Below are 21650 nucleotides of genomic sequence, written 5' to 3' on the forward strand. Positions count from 1 at the left end.
CCCTCCTCGTGTGCATCTCTCTTGTCAAAGAGCATGGCTGGCCAAAAGATGGCTACTGTGTCTGGTCGCTAAAGGGAGTTGTGTTGGTTCTGACCGAGGAACAAGTATTCAAACTTCCCAAAACATCCGCCAGGTTAGACGCGTTCACGTTGGTAGGCAGACATAAACCCGACCTGTTTTTCTATATTTGTTTTCGAGGCCCTTTCTGATGGTGACTACAGGACGCACCCCTCATGGGTCCGCCCATGGACATGTTGTACTAGAGCCAGCGGGGCCCATTTGCGTGACAGCACCCGAGCAGGAACGGTGCTGAAGAGGCTCAACCTTTGGGAACACAGCACCACCCTCTTTTGGGTGGAGGCGGGGATGATAGTTAGCTTTGGAAATGTCAGGACGGACTTGGATGATTTTTATAAAACCGACCAGCCTGCTGAGAACCAACTCCGAGTCCAGCGCAATTGCACCACCAATTGCATTGACGTTGATGGCCTCAAGTGTCTGTTTGAATCCTTTTGGTGGACAAGCACTCCCAGGTTCCGACATGCGCTTATGAGACCGATTCGAAAAATAACTCAGAATTTCCCAATAAATCGCCGCATTTTTCTGTCAAACGACGTGCTGTATGAAATACACATCCTTCGCCTACATTTTCCTTGTCGCCGAGCGGTCCAGAACTCACTCATGAAAAATCAACGTTCCCGAAAGAGATTGATGTTGAAGAGAAGGATACGGTGGCTTCCTGTGGAAAATTTGTCATCAATGAGAAGTTCTTGGTTGCCTTGGTGTCCCGCAAAAGAGAAGTGACTTAAGTAGTGAGCAGAGACCCTCCTATTTCTCAAAGTAGTATGGGAAGTCAGTTGTGATTGCTCAGGCAATGTCTCTCAGATACTCCCACCAGACAAAATGCTGGCATCTGCGATATCGAGCTCCCAGAGAGAAAATGATCGCGGCTGGTCATGGGAAGTGGTGGCAAGGCACAGAGACAGATCCAACTGACAAGACAAGAAGGATGGTGGCAACAACCTTGACAGCCAAGATCTGAATTGTAATTCAATCGATGAGCCTCGCCGGAGGATATCGTAAGTAAATAAAGTCTTGCATAACTGCAGTCTCCTTGTTTATCTTGACAGTTAAAAAAACTAAGTGTTGCTGGCAGCCCTTCGGGTCGAGATAATCTCTAGGTACGAAGCCAGAGCCTTCAGCCGGCCCCAGCTGCAGGCCAGCTGCAGGCCAGCTGCTCAAGGCAGGGGTCCGATAAGATAAGAACAGCTCCCCGCCATTGACCTTTCCCTTGGGTGGTCGGTCGCCTGCTTGCCCCTCGGTTGGATGAGAGGCTCTGGCTGTAGGGGATGAATCACCAAGACAAATCTCAAGTTTGGAATTTGCCATGTTGACGTTGACTGTTTGAACGCCACAACCCGCGCCTGCCTCTTCCCAGTGTGCCGCCCTCACCCATACCTGCCCGTATCTCCTGGGAACCCGAAGTCCCTCAGTTCCGGACATCGCCACTCCTGCGACCAACAGGCGCACACACACTGACTTACACGAGGCTGTGTGACTGTCGTGCATGAACCAGGGTCCACAATCGCATCACACCCAAGACACCCAAGACACTCTCTGCACCACCACCAACCATCCACCAGTCAAGATGCGGGACATGCCGCTGGACCACGGCTCGCTGGAGCACCTCCTGCCGTCGCACTGGAAGACCCAGATCACCGCCTGGCTGGCCGAGGACACGCCCTCCTTCGACTACGGCGGCTTCGTCGTCGGCGACGCCCCGCGCACCGCCACCCTCTGGGGCAAGTCGGGCGGCATCCTGGCCGGCGTGCCCTTCTTCGACGAGGTCTTTGCCCAGACCGGCTGCGCCGTCGAGTGGCACGCCACCGAGGGCCAGCACGTCGAGCGCAACAAGGACGGCGGCGGCATCAAGATGAAGGTCGCCACCGTCACGGGCCCCGCGAGGGGCATCCTGCTGGGCGAGCGCGTCGCCCTCAACATCCTCGCGCGCTGCAGCGGCGTCGCCAGCATGTCGAGGGGGTTCCTCGTCAACCTGCGGTCGGCAGGGTACCGCGGCCAGCTCGCCGGCACGCGCAAGACCACGCCCGGGTTCCGCCTGGTCGAGAAGTACGGCATGATGGTCGGCGGCGCCGACGGCCACCGCATGGACCTGAGCTCCATGATCATGCTCAAGGACAACCACGTCTGGAGCCGCGGCAGCATCCGGGACGCCGTCGCCGCGGCCAAGAGCGCAGGCGGGTTCTCGCTCAAGGTCGAGGTCGAGGTCCAGAGCGAGGCCGAGGCCGACGAGGCCATCGAGGCAGGCGCGGACGTCGTCATGCTCGACAACTTCTCGGGCGAGGGCGTCAAGGTCGCCGCCAAGAGCCTCAAGCAGCGCTGGGCCGGAAAGAGGCACTTCCTGGTCGAGGTCTCGGGTGGCCTGACGCTCGACAATGCCGAGGAGTACGTGACGAATGGTGAGTCGTGCAACCCCCCTCCCCCCGCAAACCTCCTTGACTGCTCATGTTCGGGCAGTTTGTGCCGGTGAGTGATGCTGATGGCTGCAATGCAGATGTCGATATCCTGTCGACCAGTGCGATCCACCAGGGAGTCCCGCACGTTGACTTCTCCCTCAAGATCAACCATTGATGTTTCTGATCACCATTCCGTCTCGATGTAAGCAATGAAGATGGGGGGACTGGGACGAAGGATGCGTAGCTGGTTGGCTCTACGGGTGGATTGATCCTTGAGGCTACACTAAGCTTGACTTCCGTAGCACTCTCACAATTCCAGCGCAACACTGGAGTCATATGAGAAGTGCAGTGTACCGCTACCAAATTGGCTCACATAGAATAGCATGGTCTGTCCTCAGTTTAGGAGTCCCAGGACTCGGCATCGCTGGCGGATGCAGTTACGTATCATGCAAGTCACTCAGTCCAAAAGCCTGCGTCTGGAGGATATTTCATGTATTGCACACTCGTCGCGTATCACCTATCTGTAATATCGCGTGCCCAGGACCCATGGTCTCGCTGGGGACGCATACTTGGATGCCACCATCCAAGAAGCTTCACTGTGTCCCATTGAACAACAGTCAGCTGATAGGCTACCACCCCGACATCAATCATTATTTTCTGCTTTCGTCCCCTCTTTCACTGCTCCTCTTTCATTTGTTTCTTTTCTTTTCTTTTTCTTCCCGCCGTATTATGAGTTGTGGAATTAGGTACTACAACCCTGGGGTGGAAGCTGGGTATCATATTCGCACAACGCCTCCTCTTGCCATCCGATGGACCAAAAAATGCTGGCGTGGCTGCTATGAAACAGAGATGCAACGCAGTGTGCACCGCCAGATGCACCGCAAATGGGGAAGACATGCCGCCTAATGGTATATCCGATGCCAAAACTCCTCGCAAAAACCAAAAACAGCAAAAGGGGTAGGATGGGTAAATGCATAATCGTGGGGTCATCTACTAATGGGGCGCCACTGGGGTGGCCGTTTGATGCAGCCTTGAGAGACCTTGGAACCAGGTGGGTTGATCGTGGCTCAGATGCTGACGCCTTCAAGGTGAAGAACCCTGGAAGAGTCGCCAAGGAAACGGCGGCGGAACTCGACGATCCCTTGGGCGATGGTCTTGAAGTCTCGAATCTTGGACTTTTGGAAGGACGCAACCAACTCTCTAAGCCCGTTGTTGAATGTTTTCTTCTGGTCTCCCGCCAAGTCGTCTGAGCTGCCGAGCTCCAGAATAATCTTATCATCTGGCAGGATAAGGAGTCGCAGTCAGCTTTTGAGGGGTAGGCCGGCGGGCGTGTCACTACAGTTAGCAATCCTGCCACGAGGGGAACTTGACTTACCCGGAGCAACCATGTGTGAAAAATGCTGGAATTGGCAGGCATTCCCTCTAGGGCAGTCTCGCCCGTCCAATTCATCGGGGCAGATCTCCCTCTTTGGATCGATTCTATTACTGTATGTCAATGATTTGAGTCCGCCTGCAACGCTCTCACTGTATCTGGGGTGGAATCGGAAAGCATGGTAATATCGCAAAGGGCTCTCGTAATCGGTGAAGAAGGTCTGCTCGGCTGGGACAGATTCGTGGGCATCCTTTTCACCAATTAGATAACTGCGGTCAGTGAAGCGAGGAAACGATGTATACTTCTCCGGAGACGTCTGCGGTGCGCGCTGAAGGGTGCGCGAAAAAGTCCGCACGCGCTTCGATCGTCGGGTCATCGCTGGGTATCGTGGCAGTCGAAATCTGGGTAGGCATGGCCAAAGGCGGAGCAGTCTCTTGAGACCCGCCGCCTGGGGCGTCCGCATTGCGAATATTCTCGGCGGGAGCAGGGCTGAATGGCGGGGAGTCGTTCATGTTGCGGTCATTGCCTGCCGCATCTGGGGGCTCATAATCATCAGACGTGTTACTGTCGGCGACAGCTACCGCATGCTCCTCGGTGGGCGCAGATGTTGCGATGGCGGCCAACACTTCTGCCGGCTGACTGGCCGGGAGTTGAGAAGCATCACCGGCAAGATCGGGGTCTGAAGAGTATAACGGATTGCTCCCCGTCTCGTCAAGAGCAGCTGACGCTAGAGCCAAGGATGCGGATGTAGAAGGCTCCGCTTCCGAGTCTGACTTCCCGGACATGGACTCTAGGTCCATGGGCATCGACTGCAAGGGGCCGTCGTGAGCAGTCTGCCCCGCTTCATCCTGAACTGACTCATCACTAGAGGTGGTAGGTTTGTCTGGAGGCATGTTCTCCGAAACGTGATCTCCGGCGGAGTCAGAACCGAGCTCATCCATGTCCTCTTCCATGTCTTCTTCCTCCATGCCCTGTTGCTGAGCCAGCTCGGCGTCAATTTCGGCCTGCAATCGCCTCCTTTCCTCTTCCATCCGCTTCAGTTCAGCGATCTTATCCTGGAGCTTAGTTGAGAGTCGGGGGGACTGAGCGCTTGCTTTTCTCACCCGACGCTCAATCTTAGCGTGCCCACCAGGGGGTGAAAAGACATGGGGCTTTGTGGTCTTTGCCGCCTCAGCTTCTTGTAGTAGCTGAGCGGATGGGCCATTCTTATCGTCCACATCGCTGGTAGATACTACGCGTTGTACCACGGGCCTCATAGCTTGCTCTGTGGGTGTCGCGCCTCCAGCACTAGGCGACTGAGGGGTTGAAGAACCGGTGCTGGGCTTGACCTTGGCTCGAGCCTCTGCCTCCTGAATCTTGCGTTTATAATCTGCAATTGCTTTCTCCATAGCTTTCAAGTCAACAGTGGGGGCTTTCCCACCTGGTGTCCCGGGCGCGGGACTGGATAGGTGTCGTGGCGGACCAGCATTTGTGAGTGGAGGGTAGTCGCGGACTGAGGGCCCTCTCCGGGGAAGATTGAAGGTTGGCTGTGTCGGTGCAGGAGAGTCCTCGATAGGCGAATCCACTTCCATATCGATATCGTCGTCTTCATCTTCATCATCGCTAACACTGATGACCAATGAAGAGGCTTGCCGGCTAGGGAGAAAGGGCCGTTTGACAATCTTTGTCGGGTAATCCACAAAGTCGGCTGCTACAGGGCGCTTCCTCTGGTTAATCGGCTTGTTTGACAATCCAGGTGGAACTGGGCTCTGGAAGCCTGAATTTTGCCGTGAACGGTCTTGAGGCCCAGGTAGCGTTCCTGACGGTGTGCCAACCTGGGCAGTAGGATCTGATGCACCCGATGTCTGCGCTGCCATTGTCGGCCCTGGCGTTGGAAGTACTGGGGAGAGCTTCTGGGTAAAATCGTTTTTCGGCGCATTGGGCAAAGAAGGCTTCTGGCTAGCTTGCTGGGTCCGAGCCTCTCGTGCCTTGCGCAAAGCCTCCATCTTCTGCTGCAGAAGTAAAGTCTTCTGCGCTTGGGTGGTGGGTTTCGTTGCAGGTGTCGTCGAAGGCGTCGAAGCACCGGTAGATGTGGTTGCCGAGGGAGCTTTGGGTTCTGTGGTGGCCTCCGCCGCGGCCTTTGCTTTCTTCTCAGCCAAAAGCCGAGCGATCTTGTCTTTGCGCTCCTCTTGCTTCTTTGCCATAGCGTCTGCTTGAGCAGCCTGAGATGGCTTCGCAACCTGGTCCTGGGTTTTGTGCTCTTGTATTTCTGCAGGCTTCCCAGATGGTGCAGAATCGGTAGTCACAGGGGCAAGATTCAGTTGGGTGAAGAGTTCTTTCATCACCTTTTCGTCAAAGCCCTCATCGAGATATGTCTGGTATTTGACACCATGAGGCAACAATCGAAGGATCGCCTTCTTAGCTTCATTCTGAGCTTCGGGCAGGCTCCTGAAAATCTGCGAAGCAATTGCACCTGGGGCTGTATGGCCCATGGCATCATTGTTTTCTTTGCTTTGATCGGTGGATATGACCTGCTTTTGAACGTCTGGAGAACTGCCAGCAGACGAGACAGCGATGGAATCGTTACCAGTCGAGTTATTCTGCACCTGAGTAGGTCCTATGCCAGGTCAGTGATGGTCTTCCTCTCCGTTTCCTGCCAACATACCTTGTGGGTCTTCTGCCCTGACTTGTAGCTTTGGGTCTTCCTGTTCGATCTCCCTAGGCGACAGGTACGGAGAATATGACCGTGAGCGTTCACGCTCTGCGCGCGTTGGCTCTTGCTCTCTCGGAACCTCACCGCCAGGTGGCTTATCTGTGGCAGCTTCAGGATGACCATTCGAGGCAGACGCCTCGTCCATCTCGGTATCATAGAATTGGCCGCTTGGTCCGTACTGCTTGTAGCGGGGTCCTCGGAGGACACCGGGGATACTGTTTTGGTCTTTGGCGGCACGACCGGCTGGTCATAGACATCTTCGTAGAGGTCGTCGAACTCGCCATCGCTGATCTCACCTTCGTCCTGAGAGTCGACATCTTTCAGCGGCTGCCTCGACTGCTCCTTCAACTGCTCCTCCTTTGGCTGCGTCTTGCTTTGTGGACGCGCAGAATCTGGTCTGTACTGCGGCTTCGGTTGCAGCTCTTGTGACGGCGGTACGCGGGCCTGAGATTGCGCTTGAGACGGCGGAGCAGGTGGCATAGGGACAAAAGTCGAGGCATTGTACGCAGGGTAAGCGGCTGGCGGGGCGGATGCCGCATAGCCACCCTGATCCCATTGCCCGCCAAAGGGAACAGGGAACTGAGGGGCTGTCAACGGTGTGCCGAGGCCGGGAATGTTGTTCGCATTGTAGTCGTAAGCAGACTGCGTTGCAGTGTAGTAGTCGCCTGTCGCAGGCGGGGGCTGTTGTTGAGGACGAGGTTGTGCGCCATAGCCTGGAGTAGGGTAGGCACCATAGGGCTGGTAAGGGTATTGTTGCTGGGGCGGCTGCTGGCCCTGGAAGCCATAGCCATATGGATAGTGGGACATGTTGGCGCTCTTGACGCGCTCGCTTGAAGTGGTCAGAAGGAGAGGCGCCAATATCGTCAGAACTTGACCGCGCGAAGATGATCAACGGGATGTGATGAGCTGCTCGAGGACGCGCATCATCGGGTAGCAGACTAGTGCAAGGAAATTGTGGAAAGCGTATGCCGCGGCGGACAGCCCAAGGTCCGGGGCAGTGGTTTCTGAAGGTGCAGTAGAAACTAGACGCGCGAGATGTGACACGTGCCTACCAACGTGCTTATGAACCTGTTGGGAGAGGTGGCGGTAGCTGACAACTTGGTGGCGATACAGTGATGTACCGATCAGTGGGGTTGCGGGACGAGCGAGCGAAGAAGGGTTTTTTGGTCTCTGGCACGCAGTCAACGCGGGCGGAACGCAAAACTCATGGAGGGCCTCAGCTTGGATGGAGAAATAGTCCCGGGAGCGGCTGGGTGGATTGTGCAGCCGGCCGCTTTGCCTTTGCGAGCGCTTCCTCTGGCCGTGAGTTGCACCGGAGTAGATGCTGGGCAGACAAAGAGGGCAGGCAGTGGTGAGCTGTCGTTTGTCCTGTATCCCTTGGCCTGGAACGTCGAGAAGAGATTGATCGATTTTTGGCACCGTTCCGTTTTGGGTCGTCCAACGGAATAGTGCTTGGACCAGTCACAGGGCCCAGCTTGCTATGCCGTCTCTGCACGTTGATCAGCACGGGCCATCCAGAGCCTCAGGGCCCCATCCCTGCAGTGGGCGGTTGGGGTGAGTGTTGGGTGGCTGTGACTGGGTAAGAGCCATTGGAGGATTTGCAGGGATCCGCAGTTGCCCTGGCGTCATTGTTTACTTTGATGCAGAAGGAGCAGCAATTGGAAGGCTGGGAAGTGGTACCTGAACATTTGGGCCGCCGCTCGCCTTCCCAGACTGCATCTACCACATCGTGACCAACAATTCACCTGCAATATCGACTGGATCGCCGCCATCATTCCTCGTCGTCTTTAACATGAGATTGCTGGCACAGCTCAGGAGTTTATGCTCATGATATCCAGCTTTCCTTTGCTTTGTGTTGGGTCTTGCACACGCGTGCCGCTCTGATTTGCACCATTCTCACGCGGTCGCGTTCGGAGATTTACCGGGGGTTGTTGATGTTTACATGACTTTTTTGAATCTTTCTCGATACCCCTACCCACACCCATACCTATACCAAGACCGATACCCGCGCGAAGCACCTCGTCACCGACGACAGTCACCCCAACCAGAGACCACGGAAGCTGGGCAGATGCAACATGGGCACCGTACGCAACAGCCCATTCATGAGGCAGTCATCGCCGTCGCCGAGACCCCCAAGTAATGGCAGACCGAAATCCGCACTCTTCCCATCGCCCATGTCTCCTCCTTCTACATCTTCGACGCCAAATGCCCCAGGCCATGTTCGCGGGAAATCTCTTGGCACTACCCTCAGTCCCGGCAGCAGCGACACCAAGCAAGGACATGTGCGGAACGTGTCCAAGGGGGACACCCCACAGTCCAATACATTCGCTCCCTCTTTCATCAAGAGTGACGAGATGAGGCAGAGATCCGACGTCGTGGACGGCATAGAAGGCGAAAATGACTTCTCAGGGAAGAGATATGTCTGGCTTAAGGACCCCCAAACGGCTTTTGTGAGAGGATGGGTGGTCGAGGATCTTGGTGGCAATCGCATATTAGTCCAGTGTGACGATGGAAGCGTGGGTGACAGATTGAACCCAGCACTACTGGGCCGAAGCTAATCTTTTCCTGCAGCAACGCGAGGTCGACGCCGAGAGCGCCGACAAGGTCAATCCGGCAAAATTCGACAAGGCCAGCGACATGGCCGAGCTGACCCATCTGAACGAGGCGTCCGTTGTACACAACCTCCATATGAGGTACCAGTCTGACCTGATCTATACGTACTCCGGCCTGTTTCTGGTGACAGTCAACCCGTACTGCCCCATACCCATTTATACCAACGAATATGTCAACATGTACAAAGGCCGAAACCGGGAGGATACGAAACCACATATCTTTGCTATCGCCGACGAAGCCTTTCGCAACCTTGTTGACGAAGGGGAGAATCAGAGTGTTCTCGTCACGGGAGAGTCTGGTGCCGGAAAGACAGAAAATACCAAGAAGGTCATTCAGTATCTCGCCGCCGTGGCGCCTTCAGAATCATCTTCAAGGAATCGAGGCCAGCAGTCGAACCTCTCTGCACAGATTCTACGCGCCAATCCTATACTGGAAGCTTTCGGCAATGCGCAAACAGTGAGGAATAACAATTCGTCCAGATTTGGTAAATTCATACGCATAGAGTTCTCTCGCAACGGCATGATTGCAGGCGCCTTCATCGACTGGTACCTCCTCGAAAAGTCTCGTGTAGTCCGCATCAATCCGAACGAGCGGAACTATCACGTCTTCTACCAACTACTCAAGGGAGGTGACAGGCAGTTAAAGCAAGAATTTCTGCTCGATGGGCTCGATGTCGATGACTTTGCTTATACTCGAGAAGGCCAGGACACCATCGCGGGTGTTTCTGATCGGGAGGAGTGGAACGCTCTGATGGAAGCTTTTGATGTGATGGGCTTCTCGGATAAAGAACAGAGTTCCGTTCTCCGAACAGTGGCCGCTGTTCTGCATCTCGGGAATATCACCGTGATGAACGAGAGCCGCACGACTGACCAGGCTCGACTTGCGGCGGACGCTAAGCAGGTGGCGGAACGTGTTTGCAAACTCTTGGGAATCCCGTTGGAGCCTTTCCTCCAAGGTTTGCTCCACCCCAAGGTGAAGGCTGGGCGCGAATGGGTCGAAAAAGTACAGACTCCTGAGCAAGTGCGGCTTGGCCTCGACGCCCTCTCGAAAGGCATCTACGAACGAGGTTTCGGCGACCTTGTCACAAGAATCAACCGACAGCTGGACAGAACAGGAATGGGGATGGACGAGTCTCACTTCATCGGTGTTCTCGATATTGCCGGTTTTGAGATTTTCGAAGAGAACAGCTTCGAGCAGCTTTGCATCAATTACACCAACGAGAAGCTGCAGCAGTTTTTCAACCATCACATGTTCGTTCTCGAGCAAGAGGAATATGCTCGGGAGCAGATCGAATGGCAGTTCATTGATTTCGGTCGCGACTTGCAACCGACCATCGACCTGATTGAGCTTCCAAACCCCATCGGCATTTTCTCGTGCCTCGACGAGGATTGCGTGATGCCAAAGGCGACGGACAAGACCTTCATGGAGAAATTGCACTCATTGTGGGACAAGAGGTCCAACAAGTATCGGGCATCAAGACTTCGAAACGGATTTGTCCTCACGCATTATGCAGCCGAAGTAGAATACTCTACAGAAGGATGGCTGGAGAAGAACAAGGATCCATTGAACGACAACATTACCCGATTACTGGCGGCTTCAACGGACAAGCATGTCGCGAATTTGTTTGCTGATTGTGCAGATCACGATGATGAAGCGGTCGCCGTACGAAGCAGAGTGAAAAAGGGCCTGTTCCGCACGGTCGCCCAAAGGCACAAGGAGCAGTTGTCAAGCTTGATGGCTCAATTACACTCGACGCATCCTCATTTCGTCCGTTGCATTCTCCCCAACCACAAGAAGCGGCCAAAGCAATTCAACAATCTCCTTGTCTTGGATCAATTGAGATGCAACGGTGTCTTGGAAGGCATCCGGATAGCACGCACGGGTTTCCCCAACCGACTTCCCTTTGCCGAATTCCGTGCGCGATACGAGGTGCTGTGCCAGGACATGCCCAAGGGCTATCTTGAAGGTCAGGCAGCTGCCGCAATGATGCTCGAGAGGCTCAAGATGGACAGAGCTCTGTACCGAGTCGGGTTAAGCAAGGTCTTCTTCAGAGCTGGCGTGCTCGCGGAGCTTGAAGAACGGCGTGACGCGCTCATCTCGGAGATTATGGCACGCTTCCAGTCCGTCGCCCGTGGCTTCACTGCACGGAGACTTGCCTACAAACGCCTGTATCGCACTGAGGCGACGAGAGTCATCCAGCAGAATTTCAGGGTCTATCTTGACCTTTGCCAAAATCCGTGGTGGCAGCTCATTGTGAAAATGAAGCCTTTGCTGGGTGCAACTCGAACTGCAACTGAGGTCAAGAAGCGAGATGAGATGATCCGTCATCTCCATGATCAAATGCAGCAGGAATCAGCCAACCGGCAGAAGCTCGAGGAGGACCGACGAAATGTTCATACAGAAATGATGCGCATTCAGCAGACGCTGGAGAGCGAGCGCGCCCTGGCCCTAGACAAAGAGGAGATCTTCAAGCGTCTTCAACAGCGTGAGGCCGAACTAGAGGACAAGCTAGCTGGTGCCATTGAAGATGCCGAGAAGCTCGAAGACGAACTCGATGATCTCCTTGAAGCCAAGAAGAGAGCCGAGGAGGATGTCGAGAAGTTCCGTGGCCAGCTAGAGCAGGCTGCCGCCTTGATTGGTCGGTTGGAGGAAGAGAAAACCGAGCTGGCCGGGCGCATATCAGACCTCGAGCGCGCAATCGAAGATATTTCGAACAGCCAGCATGAGCGAACTGAGCAGGAAGCCGCCATGGAGGAAGAGATCCAGATGCTCCAAAGCCAACTCGCACTGAAGGAGAGGAAAACACGCGATCTGGAAGGCAAGCTTCTGGAGATCGACCAAGATGCCGAGGTGAAGCTCCACAAGGCTGAAAAGGAGCTGCAGTCCTACAGGGCCAAACAGCAGCAACTCATGGCCGAGAACCGAGATGCCCAACAACAGCTTTCGGCGCTGTCCAAGACCTCAACGGATTACGAAGACCTAGTGCGTAAGAAAGAGAGCGAACTGGCTCTGCTCCGTGGGGACAACAAGAAGTACGAGATGGAGAGACGAACGTTCGAGGACCAGCGCAAAACCCTTGCTACCGAGAAAGATAAAGCATCCACTCGGATGCGAGAGGTGCAAGCTCAACTTGACGCTCTCAAGGCTCAGCAGTCGCAAGTCCAGAGAGAAGCTGAAGATGCAAAGAAGCTCTTGCAAGCCAGGCTATCTGAAGATAGCCAAGCAGACCAAAATCGCCAATTGTTGGAGTCCCAGATCAAAGACCTCAAGGATGAGCTGTATGAGGCTCAAATGGAACTTAGTAGGGAGCGGCAGTCCCGCGACGATGTACTTTTGCTTAGTGAGCACAAGTATAATGAGCTTCAAGAGGAGTACGAACAACTCAACGAAGCGAAAATTGTCATCGAGAAAGAGCTTTACGCAGCGCAGGATACTTTGAGACGGGCAATCGATGCTCGGGCCACGGCTGAGAAAGAACGTGACGATGCGCGGCAAGAAATTCGAAAACTCAGAGCTGCCTACAGCCAGGCAGAGGAAGCGAGGCGCGAGGCTGAGGTTGCTGGCGAGCGCGCTGCCTCCAAACTCGCTAGAGAACGAGAAGATAGCTTGCGAAAGGACTTGGACGCAGCACAAGACCGACTGAAGTGGTTCGAGGACGAATGTGCCAAGCTGAATCATCAAGTTGAAGACCTCAATAAGCTGATCCTATCCTCCGGAGAATTCGGCTTGAAGAACGACCAGGCAAAGGAACGGATGGAGAGAGAGCTTCATACCGTGAAGAGTCGTCTTACAGCGTCTGAAAACGACAATCGTGCATTGCTCAACAAGCTTCAGCAAAAGGGTCTGGAAATTGCTCGGTCTAGTTCAAGAGCAAGTGAGGCTTCTCGCGGACAAGTCAACGTTCTTCATCGCGAGAAGGCCAGGCTGGAGGAACTGAACACCAAGCTCAACAAGCAGCTTGGGGAGTCACAAGTCAACGCCGCGGCTCTGGAAAAGAAGCTCGAGAAAGCTCAGCTCAACCTGGAGGACCTCAACCACGAATTTCAACGCGAGGTCAAATCTAATCGCAATGCTGAGAAATCGACGTCAAATTTCAATGTTCAACTGGCGGAGGCGAATCGGAATGTCGAGTCTGAGAGGCAACTGAGAACTCAGGCCCAAGGCACCGTTCGAACACTCCAAGCAACAATCGATTCTCGTGACAAGGAGTTGCAGGAGCTTCGGTCCCAAATGCTGCGAGCGCTGAAGGTTGTTGACCCGGAGTCTGCACCCCCGGTCCAAGTCGACGGTACTACTGAGCGTGTTTTCAGCGAGAAGTACGATCTGGTCAGGAAGATCGAAGAACTTCAGCAGAAACTCAGAGTACAGACAGCAGCAAGAGCTGGCGCGGAGTCTCAGCTGGCCGAGTTTAGGGCTGGACGAATGTCACCTGAGCGGCCACGCCTCGGTGAGATTGATCTAAACGAAGCACCTTTCGATATGTCGCCTTCCTACCGAAAGTCAAAGACCAATGGGCGGAGGATCTCCAACTCATCTACCCCATCGCGGCGTTTCACCAATGATGGCGAGCCAGGCAGCGACTCGGTCCGTTCTGAGAAGACTGCTGACATCTTGAGCTTCAACAACCGCATGGACCTAAAGGCTGAGATTGAAGAGCTCCAAAACCAGCTGCAGATCACCCAGATGCAGAATCGTCATTTGCAGAGCCAACTCGAGCGTTCAGGCACAGAGCTTCCTGATTACGACGGGGAATCCCCGTCGCTCCAGCGGGTCAAGAAACTCGAGGAAGCCAACGGCCGTCTTCACAGTCTACTGGACGATTCTTCCAAAAAGGTGTCTGCTTTGGAGAAAGCGCTCCGCACTGGTGAACTGTCCCTTCGCGATATCCAGACGAGATCACACGAGGAGATTCTTGACTTGCTGAACAACACAGAAGAGTCCAGGCGTTCGCTCCTGCACAGCCATAGGGACGCAGTCGCAGAGCTAACGGACGTCAAGGTGCACTATGACAAGCTCAGGCATGACCGCGCCACGCTTGAGGTGGATCTGCGTGACGCCAGGGGTGACCTGCAAGAGATGACGCAGGCACGAGAGCAGGAGGCAGCAAGTCGCAATCAGCTTCTGCAGGAGTTTTCTGATCTCCAGATAAGGTTGGACGCAGAAACATCCAAACTTGCTGATGTGACAGCCAGCCTGAACCTGTACAAGAGCCGCGCGGACGAATACTTCAGTAAACTAGAGCAGGCCGAGATTGCGGTTCTCAAGGCGAATCGGGCGGAGCAATTCGCAAAATCTCAGGCTAAGGAGGCCGAAGACACGTATGCTGAGGTCATGGCGGAGCGCAAGAAGATGGACCAGATGGTCGAAGATCTGCAGCGTCAAAATCAACGACTGGACGAGAAGGTCGAGGACATGTCGACAGACCTGGAGGCAGCAACGCAGGCAAAGAGGAGACTGCAACACGAGCTTGAGGACTATCGGAATCAGCGCGCTAATGACATCGAGGATACCGAGTCGAGCTTGGAGCAGACCCGCAAGAAGTATCAAGCCGAGTTCGCCACACTCACCAAGGAGCTTGACCTGGCTCGGGAGGAAAAGCTCTTCAAGCAGGCAGAAATCACTCGCCTCCGCGAGGAGCTGGACGAGCTTCGGTCCAAGTGGGACGACGAAGTCCTCAACAGCTCCACCTGGTCTAAGGAGAAGTCGCGGCTCGAGTCCACCCTCGCGGACGTCTCTGCCTCGCGTGAAGAAGCTGTCAACGCGCACAACGAAGCGCAGGGCAAGATTGTCAACCTTCTCTCGCAGGTGCGGTCGTTGCGGTCATCGGTCGACGAGGTCACTGGCGAACGAGACGCCCTGTTCCGGGAGAAGCGAAGCATCGAAGCAAGGCTGGAGGAAGCCAAGGCCGGTCTCGAGGAACTTGCCAAGGGCGAGAGCCCGTCGCTTCGAGATGCAGCCAGCATCGACAAGGAGATCCTCGAGCTCAAGTCGAGTCTTGCGCAACAGGAGGATGTCGCCGCGGCAGCGGTGGAGAAGATGCGCCGGGCCGAAGCTCTGGCATCCGAGGTCCAGAAGGATATTGTGGTTGAGCGGGAGTCAAGCGTGCAGCTGTCCAAGGACAAGGCCGCACTTGAAAAGACGCTCAACGAGGTCCAAGTCAGGCTTGTGGACCTTGAGACCAAGGGCTACTCGAGCGCGAGCCAGGATATCAAATTTCTGCACAAACGCATCCAAGAGGCAAGTACACCGGGTCCACCTATTCCCCGCCTTGAGCTCCCATCACCGCCGGATGACAACGCCACTAACAGTTCCCAGCTCGAGAACCAGCTTGAAGCACAGGAGGATAGTCGTGCGAAATCACAGCGGTCCAACCGCAACGTGGATCGCACGGTCAAGGACCTTCAGACCCAGATCGACCGCAAGGACAAGCAGAACACGCAGATGCAGGAGGATCTGGGCCGGATGCGCGACAAGATCGACAAGCTCCTCAAGACGATCGACGAGCTGCAGTCATCGGAGTCGGCCAACCAGCTGCAGGCCCGACGTGCGGAAAGGGAGCTGAGGAGCGAACAAGAGAAGGCGGCCAGGCTGGAGCGGGAACTCGAGAGCTGGAAGACGCTGCGGTCTGAGAAAGGGTCTGTGCTGGGCAGCGTGGCCGGCAGCATAATGAGCGGGCGCGGCGGCATGACAAGGTCAGGCACGTTGGCGACTATGAGGAGCTCGGGGCTGGCGAGCGTGGCGGACGAGGACGAGAGCGCGGAAAGCCATGTCACGATTCCCCAGAGGAAGAGCAGCATTAGTCGTGTGCCAAGCCTGACGAAGGGATTCTTGTAGGGGGGGACGTGATCCCCGGGACTCGGGGTGATTAAGGCAAAAGGACGGGGCTTCCGGGACGGTTGGGAAGGAGCGCATTGGCATCCATGCGGTCGGCGTTTACTGTTGCTCATCGCATCATTCCGGTGGCATAATCCCTTCGGGTGCGGGAGGGAATGTCTGTGTGAGCACTGGTCCTTTTCTTTTTCTGTGGCATGGGTTGGACGACAACATAATGGATTGAGTGTACAAAGTAGGTATGGATGGAGTGGACTTGTGGGGGTGATTCAGAGCTCTCGTCGGGTCAGGTATATATAATCAAGGGACTAATTCTTAAGGGGCTCCGAGAAGGAGTTTGCTTTGATATTTGATGTTCGTTGGTATTTCGTCGACTCGATGCCGACAGGCATGGCGGGTATTGATTAGCTATGGGTCCGCTTGGAAGGGTGACTTGAGTCGGTCACCTCATTACGGCCGTGAGTGCGAAGATGCCGAGCTCGATAGGAGCAAGACATGGTTCAGGAGAGTTCAGACGAGTGCTGCTATTTCCTGGCCCCTTTCCAATCGGGTTTGTTGTCAATGCGTCCATGCCCACGAAAAGATTCGCCCACGCATTGCAGTAGCGGGAGGCTTATGAGCAGATGCATGTGAGATTTATTTGAGTGCCTGCGCGTTGTCTGTCTCGCGCATGAAAATCAAAACTGTGTGTACAGTGCCGTTGATAGTTGTTTATTTAGACTTTTGCCCGGGTGGGCCCCTCATCTTGACAGCTGAGAGTCGAGGCGGATCGTCCCAGTCGTCCCCCGCACCCACTTCCTGCTCGGGCAGGTCACCCCTGCACCGGCAGGGATGTGAGCTGGTTGCCCCTGCAGGACATGTGGTGAAGCTTTGTCGTGGGCTGAAATTGGGGTGGTCGGCGGACAAATCACACGGCAGGGTGGCGTGGTCGACGGCGCAGGACCTCTTCGGGAGTCGGGGGAGCTTCATCAATTTTTGGGTTTGGCTTTTGGGGTTTGTTCCGTCGATGGGCCGGGGTGGGAAAAGCAAGCCTTGGTGGGAAGCAATAAAACGGCTGCTGGTCCCCATCCTAATGCTCGCCCGGCTCGTCTTCTGCGTTGCTGGAGCCAGAACACTCGCGGTCTTCACAAACGAGCACCTTCTAATCGAAACACCAAGCTCACGATAGAACCCAACAAGCTCATTCACGACCGAACCAACCAGCAAATCAATCAACCAATTGAGCACATCATGAAGTCCGCCATCCTCTTCACCGTTGCTGCCGCCGGCCTCGCCGCCGCCCAAGCAGGTCTCGAAGGCCAACCCGCCTGCGCTGTAAGCTTTCCTCGCCACCCCACACTCCCGTCTGATGTCCTCGAGATTCATCCCACACCAACAGCCAGCCAGCCAGCCCTCATACACTGACTCCCATGCGCACAAAACAGACCCCCTGCCTCACCTCCGCCATCTCCGCCGTCTGCACCCCAGCAACAGACCAGGCCTGCGCCTGCGCCTCCCAGTCAGAGATCGGCGCCCAGGCCGCGAGCTGCCTGCTGAGCAACTGCAACGCGGGCGACCTCGCCCAGGCCCAGTCCGCCGGCTCCGCCCAGTGCGTCTCCTTCTCGGCCACGGCCTCCGAGACGGGCAGCAGCGGTAGCGCCACCGCCACGGGCACGTCCTCCGGAAACGCCTCCGTCACCTCGTTCACGTCCTCGTCCGCGGGCGCCTCTGCCACCGGCACCAACGCCTCGTCCGCCTCGTCTGGCTCGTCCGAGACCACCGGCACCGAGAGCAGCAGCCGCAGCAGCAGGACGTCCTCATCTTCGGCCTCGGGGAGCAGCTCGGCTAGCGGGAGCGCCGCGTCTACTTCGTCGACGGCGGCTGCGGCGTTCGCCGGCCCTGCTGTCAGCGGTGGGCTGCTGGGTGGTTTCCTGGCTATCGTTGGCGCGTTGCTGTAGGATGTGGTATGATCTCCGGTGCTGAGAGTGAAGTCCTTTTTGGGCGGGTCGTGGCACGGAAAAGTTACATTAATTCAGCGAATGAATTGACGCGATAACTTGAGTTTACTGGGAAATAGTTTGGAGAAAATGATGGCTAAGGATAATCTCGGAAACCTGTACGATTTTTTAATGAGCGCCTTAATTACCAGCGGCAACGATAGTCTAATATTATCTTGATCAAGCACACACCGCGGTTTCCTGTACCATGATACCCCTGAGCATCTGCTTGAGGCTCAAATCTTGCCAGGCTTCTTCCCGGCTCATGGGTCCTCCTCGGGCGTTGATCCGTCCTGGAGCGTCCTCGGCCTCGATAAGACGTCCTGTGTCTTATCCGCCTTCGCCCGGTGCTCATCATCGGGGCTCGGCAGCTCCAAATCCACCAGCCAGGGCGACTGATGAGGCCTATATGCCACCGTCATGATGGCCGCGTTGACAAAGAGCGTCTCCTTGCCGGCCTCGAAAGGAATCGACCCCTCGTCCCCAGGACACAAACTCACAGGCGTGATCTCCCCGCCGCTGCCGCCGCCACTCTCGGTCTGCTCTAGGGCCATCTGCTCATCCTCGCCCTGGCCCTCCCACGACTGCTTCACAGCGCCGTACGCCTCGTGGATATGCCCGAAGCAGTGCACCCGGGGCCTCGCCTTGGCCACGGCATCCCACAGCGACGGGCAGCCGGCGTCATCGTGGCTCCTCGTGCGGTCGAGCATCAGGTGGGGCGGGCCGTGTGTCATGGCCACGTCGGTGTCCTGCTCGATGGCGAAGTCGTGGCCGCCCTCGCCGTACTGGAAACCCCAACGACCATATTCGGGCGTCCATGCGCTGGCGTAGACGGTGAGCCGGGCGCCGTTGGCGAGAACAAAGTGGTACGTGCCCTCGTCCGTCAGCACGTGGATGCCGTCCTGCCGGGCCTGCTCGACCACCTCGTATGTCTCGCGTGGCTGGCGGAGTAGGCGCGCCATCATGTCCTTGGGTAGGAAACTTCTCCTTGAACACTTTGTGTTTATTGGTGAGCATCTTTGACCCCATGAGAATGTGTGGGCCAGGGGAAGGGGAGGGCTCTTACGTCCTTGTCCCAGAACTCGACGTCCATGCTGCAGTCATGATTCCCCGGTATGACCAGCTTCAGCGGCGCGTCAATCGACCGCATCACGTCGAATGTTGTCTGGTACTCCCTGACGTGCGACCTCAGGGTCAAGTCACCGCAGTGTATGGCTACATCTGCACTTGGGAGGGGCTTGTGGAAGGCATATTTCTTGGCCTCTTCTGGTAACGTCTGCGGGTCAAAGAGGCTGTGGCCATGAGTGTCAGAGAGAATGAGAAGGCGGGTCCTGATCTGTGATGTTGACGACATATCCTGGCTACTCTGTGGCAGTGGCTCAGTATGTTGTGTGTTTCTCGACTTTCAGGACGGTAGCTCACGGATGAAGTACGTGTAATCAGTCAGCGAGTCAATACATACAACCGACGCGAAAAGGGCGTATTGGTTCAGAAAGTAGAGCAACAATAGTGAGTGTATAGTTATGTGGTAACATCGGATAAATGTCCCTGTATTTTTATATGTAGAAACGAGCCCGGCTGCATGAGGCGTCAGCTAGTGAAGTGGAAAATGGCGATGTCAAGAAGCCTACACAGAACAGAGTAAGCTCAGGCCTGAGATTCGCCCCGTTGGCTGAGGGCACATACCCGCAATCCACCCTTGGTTGGCCGTCCATCTTGCAATAGACAGAAGCCTAGGTCAAACCCCACACACACTTTGAGCACCTTCATAACCCCTTTCCCGCCCTGGTCATCCCAACCTCGAGATGCCCGGGCAGTGAAGTCGAGTATGTGAAGAAGGATCAACTTTAAAAGACCGACCAGCTATAAGGAGGAGGGGCAGCCAACGGAGCCGGCTTACATAAGCGAGTTTGGCCAACGCATCCAGCTTGCACCCACCGCTTCAGGCTTGCGTGCGACGACTTCCAACAACTGCCACTCCTCCATTCAGTGACGGCATCCAGGAACAACTTGCCGAAGCCCCACCATGGCATCGTCACAAGCACCTCCTGCCGCCCCGAGCGAGGACCAGGACAACAAGCCCCGTGAGCCCAAGTACGGCGGCTACACGCGCTTCGAGATTGAGCTCGAGTTTGTCCAGTCGCTCGCGAACCCGAACTACCTGAACCACCTCGCCGCCCAGAAGCTACTCCAGCAGCCCGCTTTTGTCCAGTACCTCAAGTACCTGCAGTACTGGAGCAAGCCACCATACCTCAAATACCTCACCTACCCGGGCCCGACGCTCAAGAACCTCGAGCTGCTGCAGCAGGAGCGGTTCCGGCGCGACATCATTAGTCCTGACTTCGTCGCGGCACTGATCCAGGAGGGCACAAAGTCCGCCGTCGAGTGGCACAAGGAGAAGGAGGTCTGAGAGGTGCGGAGGATTCAATAATTAATCGGGGCTCCTGGTATCTACCAAGAACCAAACGATGCACCACTAAACGAAAACACCCAAACGCCCTGCCATGCAAGTGTCGATGCCGGCTGTGCGCGCCAGATTACGACAATCCCGTCCGCGCCAGAAAATAACCACAACTGCCAAAGCCCAAAGATTACTGCGCTACGCCGGGTCAAATCACTAGTTCTCCCTCCACCGATGGCCGCAAGTCATGCACTACAACAGAGTCAGCGCTTGAGGGACGCAACAGCATCAGCATAAAACGCCGCAGGTGCACGCACCTTGAAGAAGCTGGTCATGGGCTCGTCGGCACTGCGGATCTGGACCTGGAAGAATGCGGCCTCCTCGCCATCGCAGCCCTCAGCGGGGCACTGAGCCTTGCCCTTCTGAGCGTTGTCCCATGCTCCCGGCCCACCAAAGACATCCTCCCTCTCCTTGCGGTGGAAGACGCGCCGCGAGTAGAGCGGCTCGGTGATGGCGTACTCGTAGGGACAGGTTCGGCACTCGAGGCGGTTGAGCCCGTTGTCCATGGCGGACACGGTCAAGATGTTTGCGCAGTGGGGGCAGACTGAAACCCGACAGAAGAGAGGGTTGGTTAGTTTGCGATTGCATTGAGATGCGATGTGCGCCTATAAGACATGCAGGCAGAAGGGAGGGAGGGAGGGGCCTTACAGAGCAGCATCTTTGCTAAGTCGTACAAATAGTTGCAATTGAAATGGCCAGAATAGTATTATGAGGCCTAATGCTCCGGTGTCACCGTTGTTGCATGGCTGGTAATCACATGGAAGTGGAATCGTGTGATGGCTCTTTTTTCAAAAAATCGGCCAAAGTGAGTCTTTCGGCCGCTGCCGTGGGAAACGGAGGGGAATCCAAGCAGCAGTCGTCACCCACCCACCAACCGCCCAGCGGCAGGCAAAAGCCCCTCCAAGGTTTGAGAGGCGGCTACTCGAAGGCGCCAATAATTAAAGCGGCCCACTGCACGGCGCGTACCTACGGACGGCCCCTCGTTGCATTGCCAGGCGCTGCTGGGACGGAGGTACCCCACGCGATCTGGCCCGGCCGGCGGGGCGGGCTTTTGGGCGGCAGGTTGCTTGCGGGCTGTTTGGGTGCTTGGGTTTCGGCTGCGTGCAGGCGTGCGTGGCTTGGTCACTGCCACCTCCTAAACCTCCGGCTTGAAGGGCCCAAAGGGTGACGTCCGCCCAACTCAAACTGCGACGCTTGTATTTCCAGCAACACGACGACGCAAACCAAAATC

At 55.9% G+C, this 21650-nt stretch overlaps 7 protein-coding genes across 7 annotated transcripts; 4 read left to right on the top strand and 3 right to left on the bottom strand.

The window, feature by feature from the left end:
- Positions 1–1648: 1648 nt before the first annotated feature.
- INS49_001614 (uncharacterized protein) lies at positions 1649–2649 on the top strand (the record flags this gene model as incomplete). The annotated part of the gene is made up of 2 exons (XM_043162439.1): positions 1649–2477; positions 2573–2649. The coding sequence occupies 2 exons, from the start codon at positions 1649–1651 to the stop codon at positions 2647–2649; spliced, it is 906 nt and encodes a 301-aa protein (XP_043030945.1).
- An 892-nt stretch (positions 2650–3541) lies between these two features.
- INS49_001615 (uncharacterized protein) lies at positions 3542–7345 on the bottom strand (the record flags this gene model as incomplete). The annotated part of the gene is made up of 5 exons (XM_043162440.1): positions 3542–3753; positions 4000–4096; positions 4149–6442; positions 6491–6637; positions 6718–7345. The coding sequence occupies 5 exons, from the start codon at positions 7343–7345 to the stop codon at positions 3542–3544; spliced, it is 3378 nt and encodes a 1125-aa protein (XP_043030946.1).
- A 1367-nt stretch (positions 7346–8712) lies between these two features.
- INS49_001616 (uncharacterized protein) lies at positions 8713–15985 on the top strand (the record flags this gene model as incomplete). Its single annotated transcript, XM_043162441.1, has 2 exons — positions 8713–9054; positions 9110–15985. 2 exons carry the CDS (start codon positions 8713–8715, stop codon positions 15983–15985), a joined length of 7218 nt encoding a protein of 2405 aa, XP_043030947.1.
- A 1227-nt stretch (positions 15986–17212) lies between these two features.
- On the top strand, positions 17213–17919 carry INS49_001617 (uncharacterized protein; the record flags this gene model as incomplete). The annotated part of the gene is made up of 2 exons (XM_043162442.1): positions 17213–17296; positions 17407–17919. The coding sequence occupies 2 exons, from the start codon at positions 17213–17215 to the stop codon at positions 17917–17919; spliced, it is 597 nt and encodes a 198-aa protein (XP_043030948.1).
- Positions 17920–18221: 302 nt separating this feature from the next.
- INS49_001618 (uncharacterized protein) lies at positions 18222–19312 on the bottom strand (the record flags this gene model as incomplete). Its single annotated transcript, XM_043162443.1, has 2 exons — positions 18222–18953; positions 19025–19312. The coding sequence occupies 2 exons, from the start codon at positions 19310–19312 to the stop codon at positions 18222–18224; spliced, it is 1020 nt and encodes a 339-aa protein (XP_043030949.1).
- Positions 19313–19984: 672 nt separating this feature from the next.
- INS49_001619 (uncharacterized protein) lies at positions 19985–20368 on the top strand (the record flags this gene model as incomplete). Its single annotated transcript, XM_043162444.1, has 1 exon — positions 19985–20368. One exon carries the CDS (start codon positions 19985–19987, stop codon positions 20366–20368), a length of 384 nt encoding a protein of 127 aa, XP_043030950.1.
- A 207-nt stretch (positions 20369–20575) lies between these two features.
- INS49_001620 (uncharacterized protein) lies at positions 20576–20925 on the bottom strand (the record flags this gene model as incomplete). The annotated part of the gene is made up of 2 exons (XM_043162445.1): positions 20576–20611; positions 20677–20925. The coding sequence occupies 2 exons, from the start codon at positions 20923–20925 to the stop codon at positions 20576–20578; spliced, it is 285 nt and encodes a 94-aa protein (XP_043030951.1).
- Between the last annotated feature and the right edge of the window lie 725 nt (positions 20926–21650).

Source organism: Diaporthe citri (genome assembly GCF_014595645.1).
Source record: "Diaporthe citri strain NFHF-8-4 chromosome Unknown scaffold_1, whole genome shotgun sequence".
Lineage (NCBI taxonomy): Eukaryota > Fungi > Ascomycota > Sordariomycetes > Diaporthales > Diaporthaceae > Diaporthe > Diaporthe citri.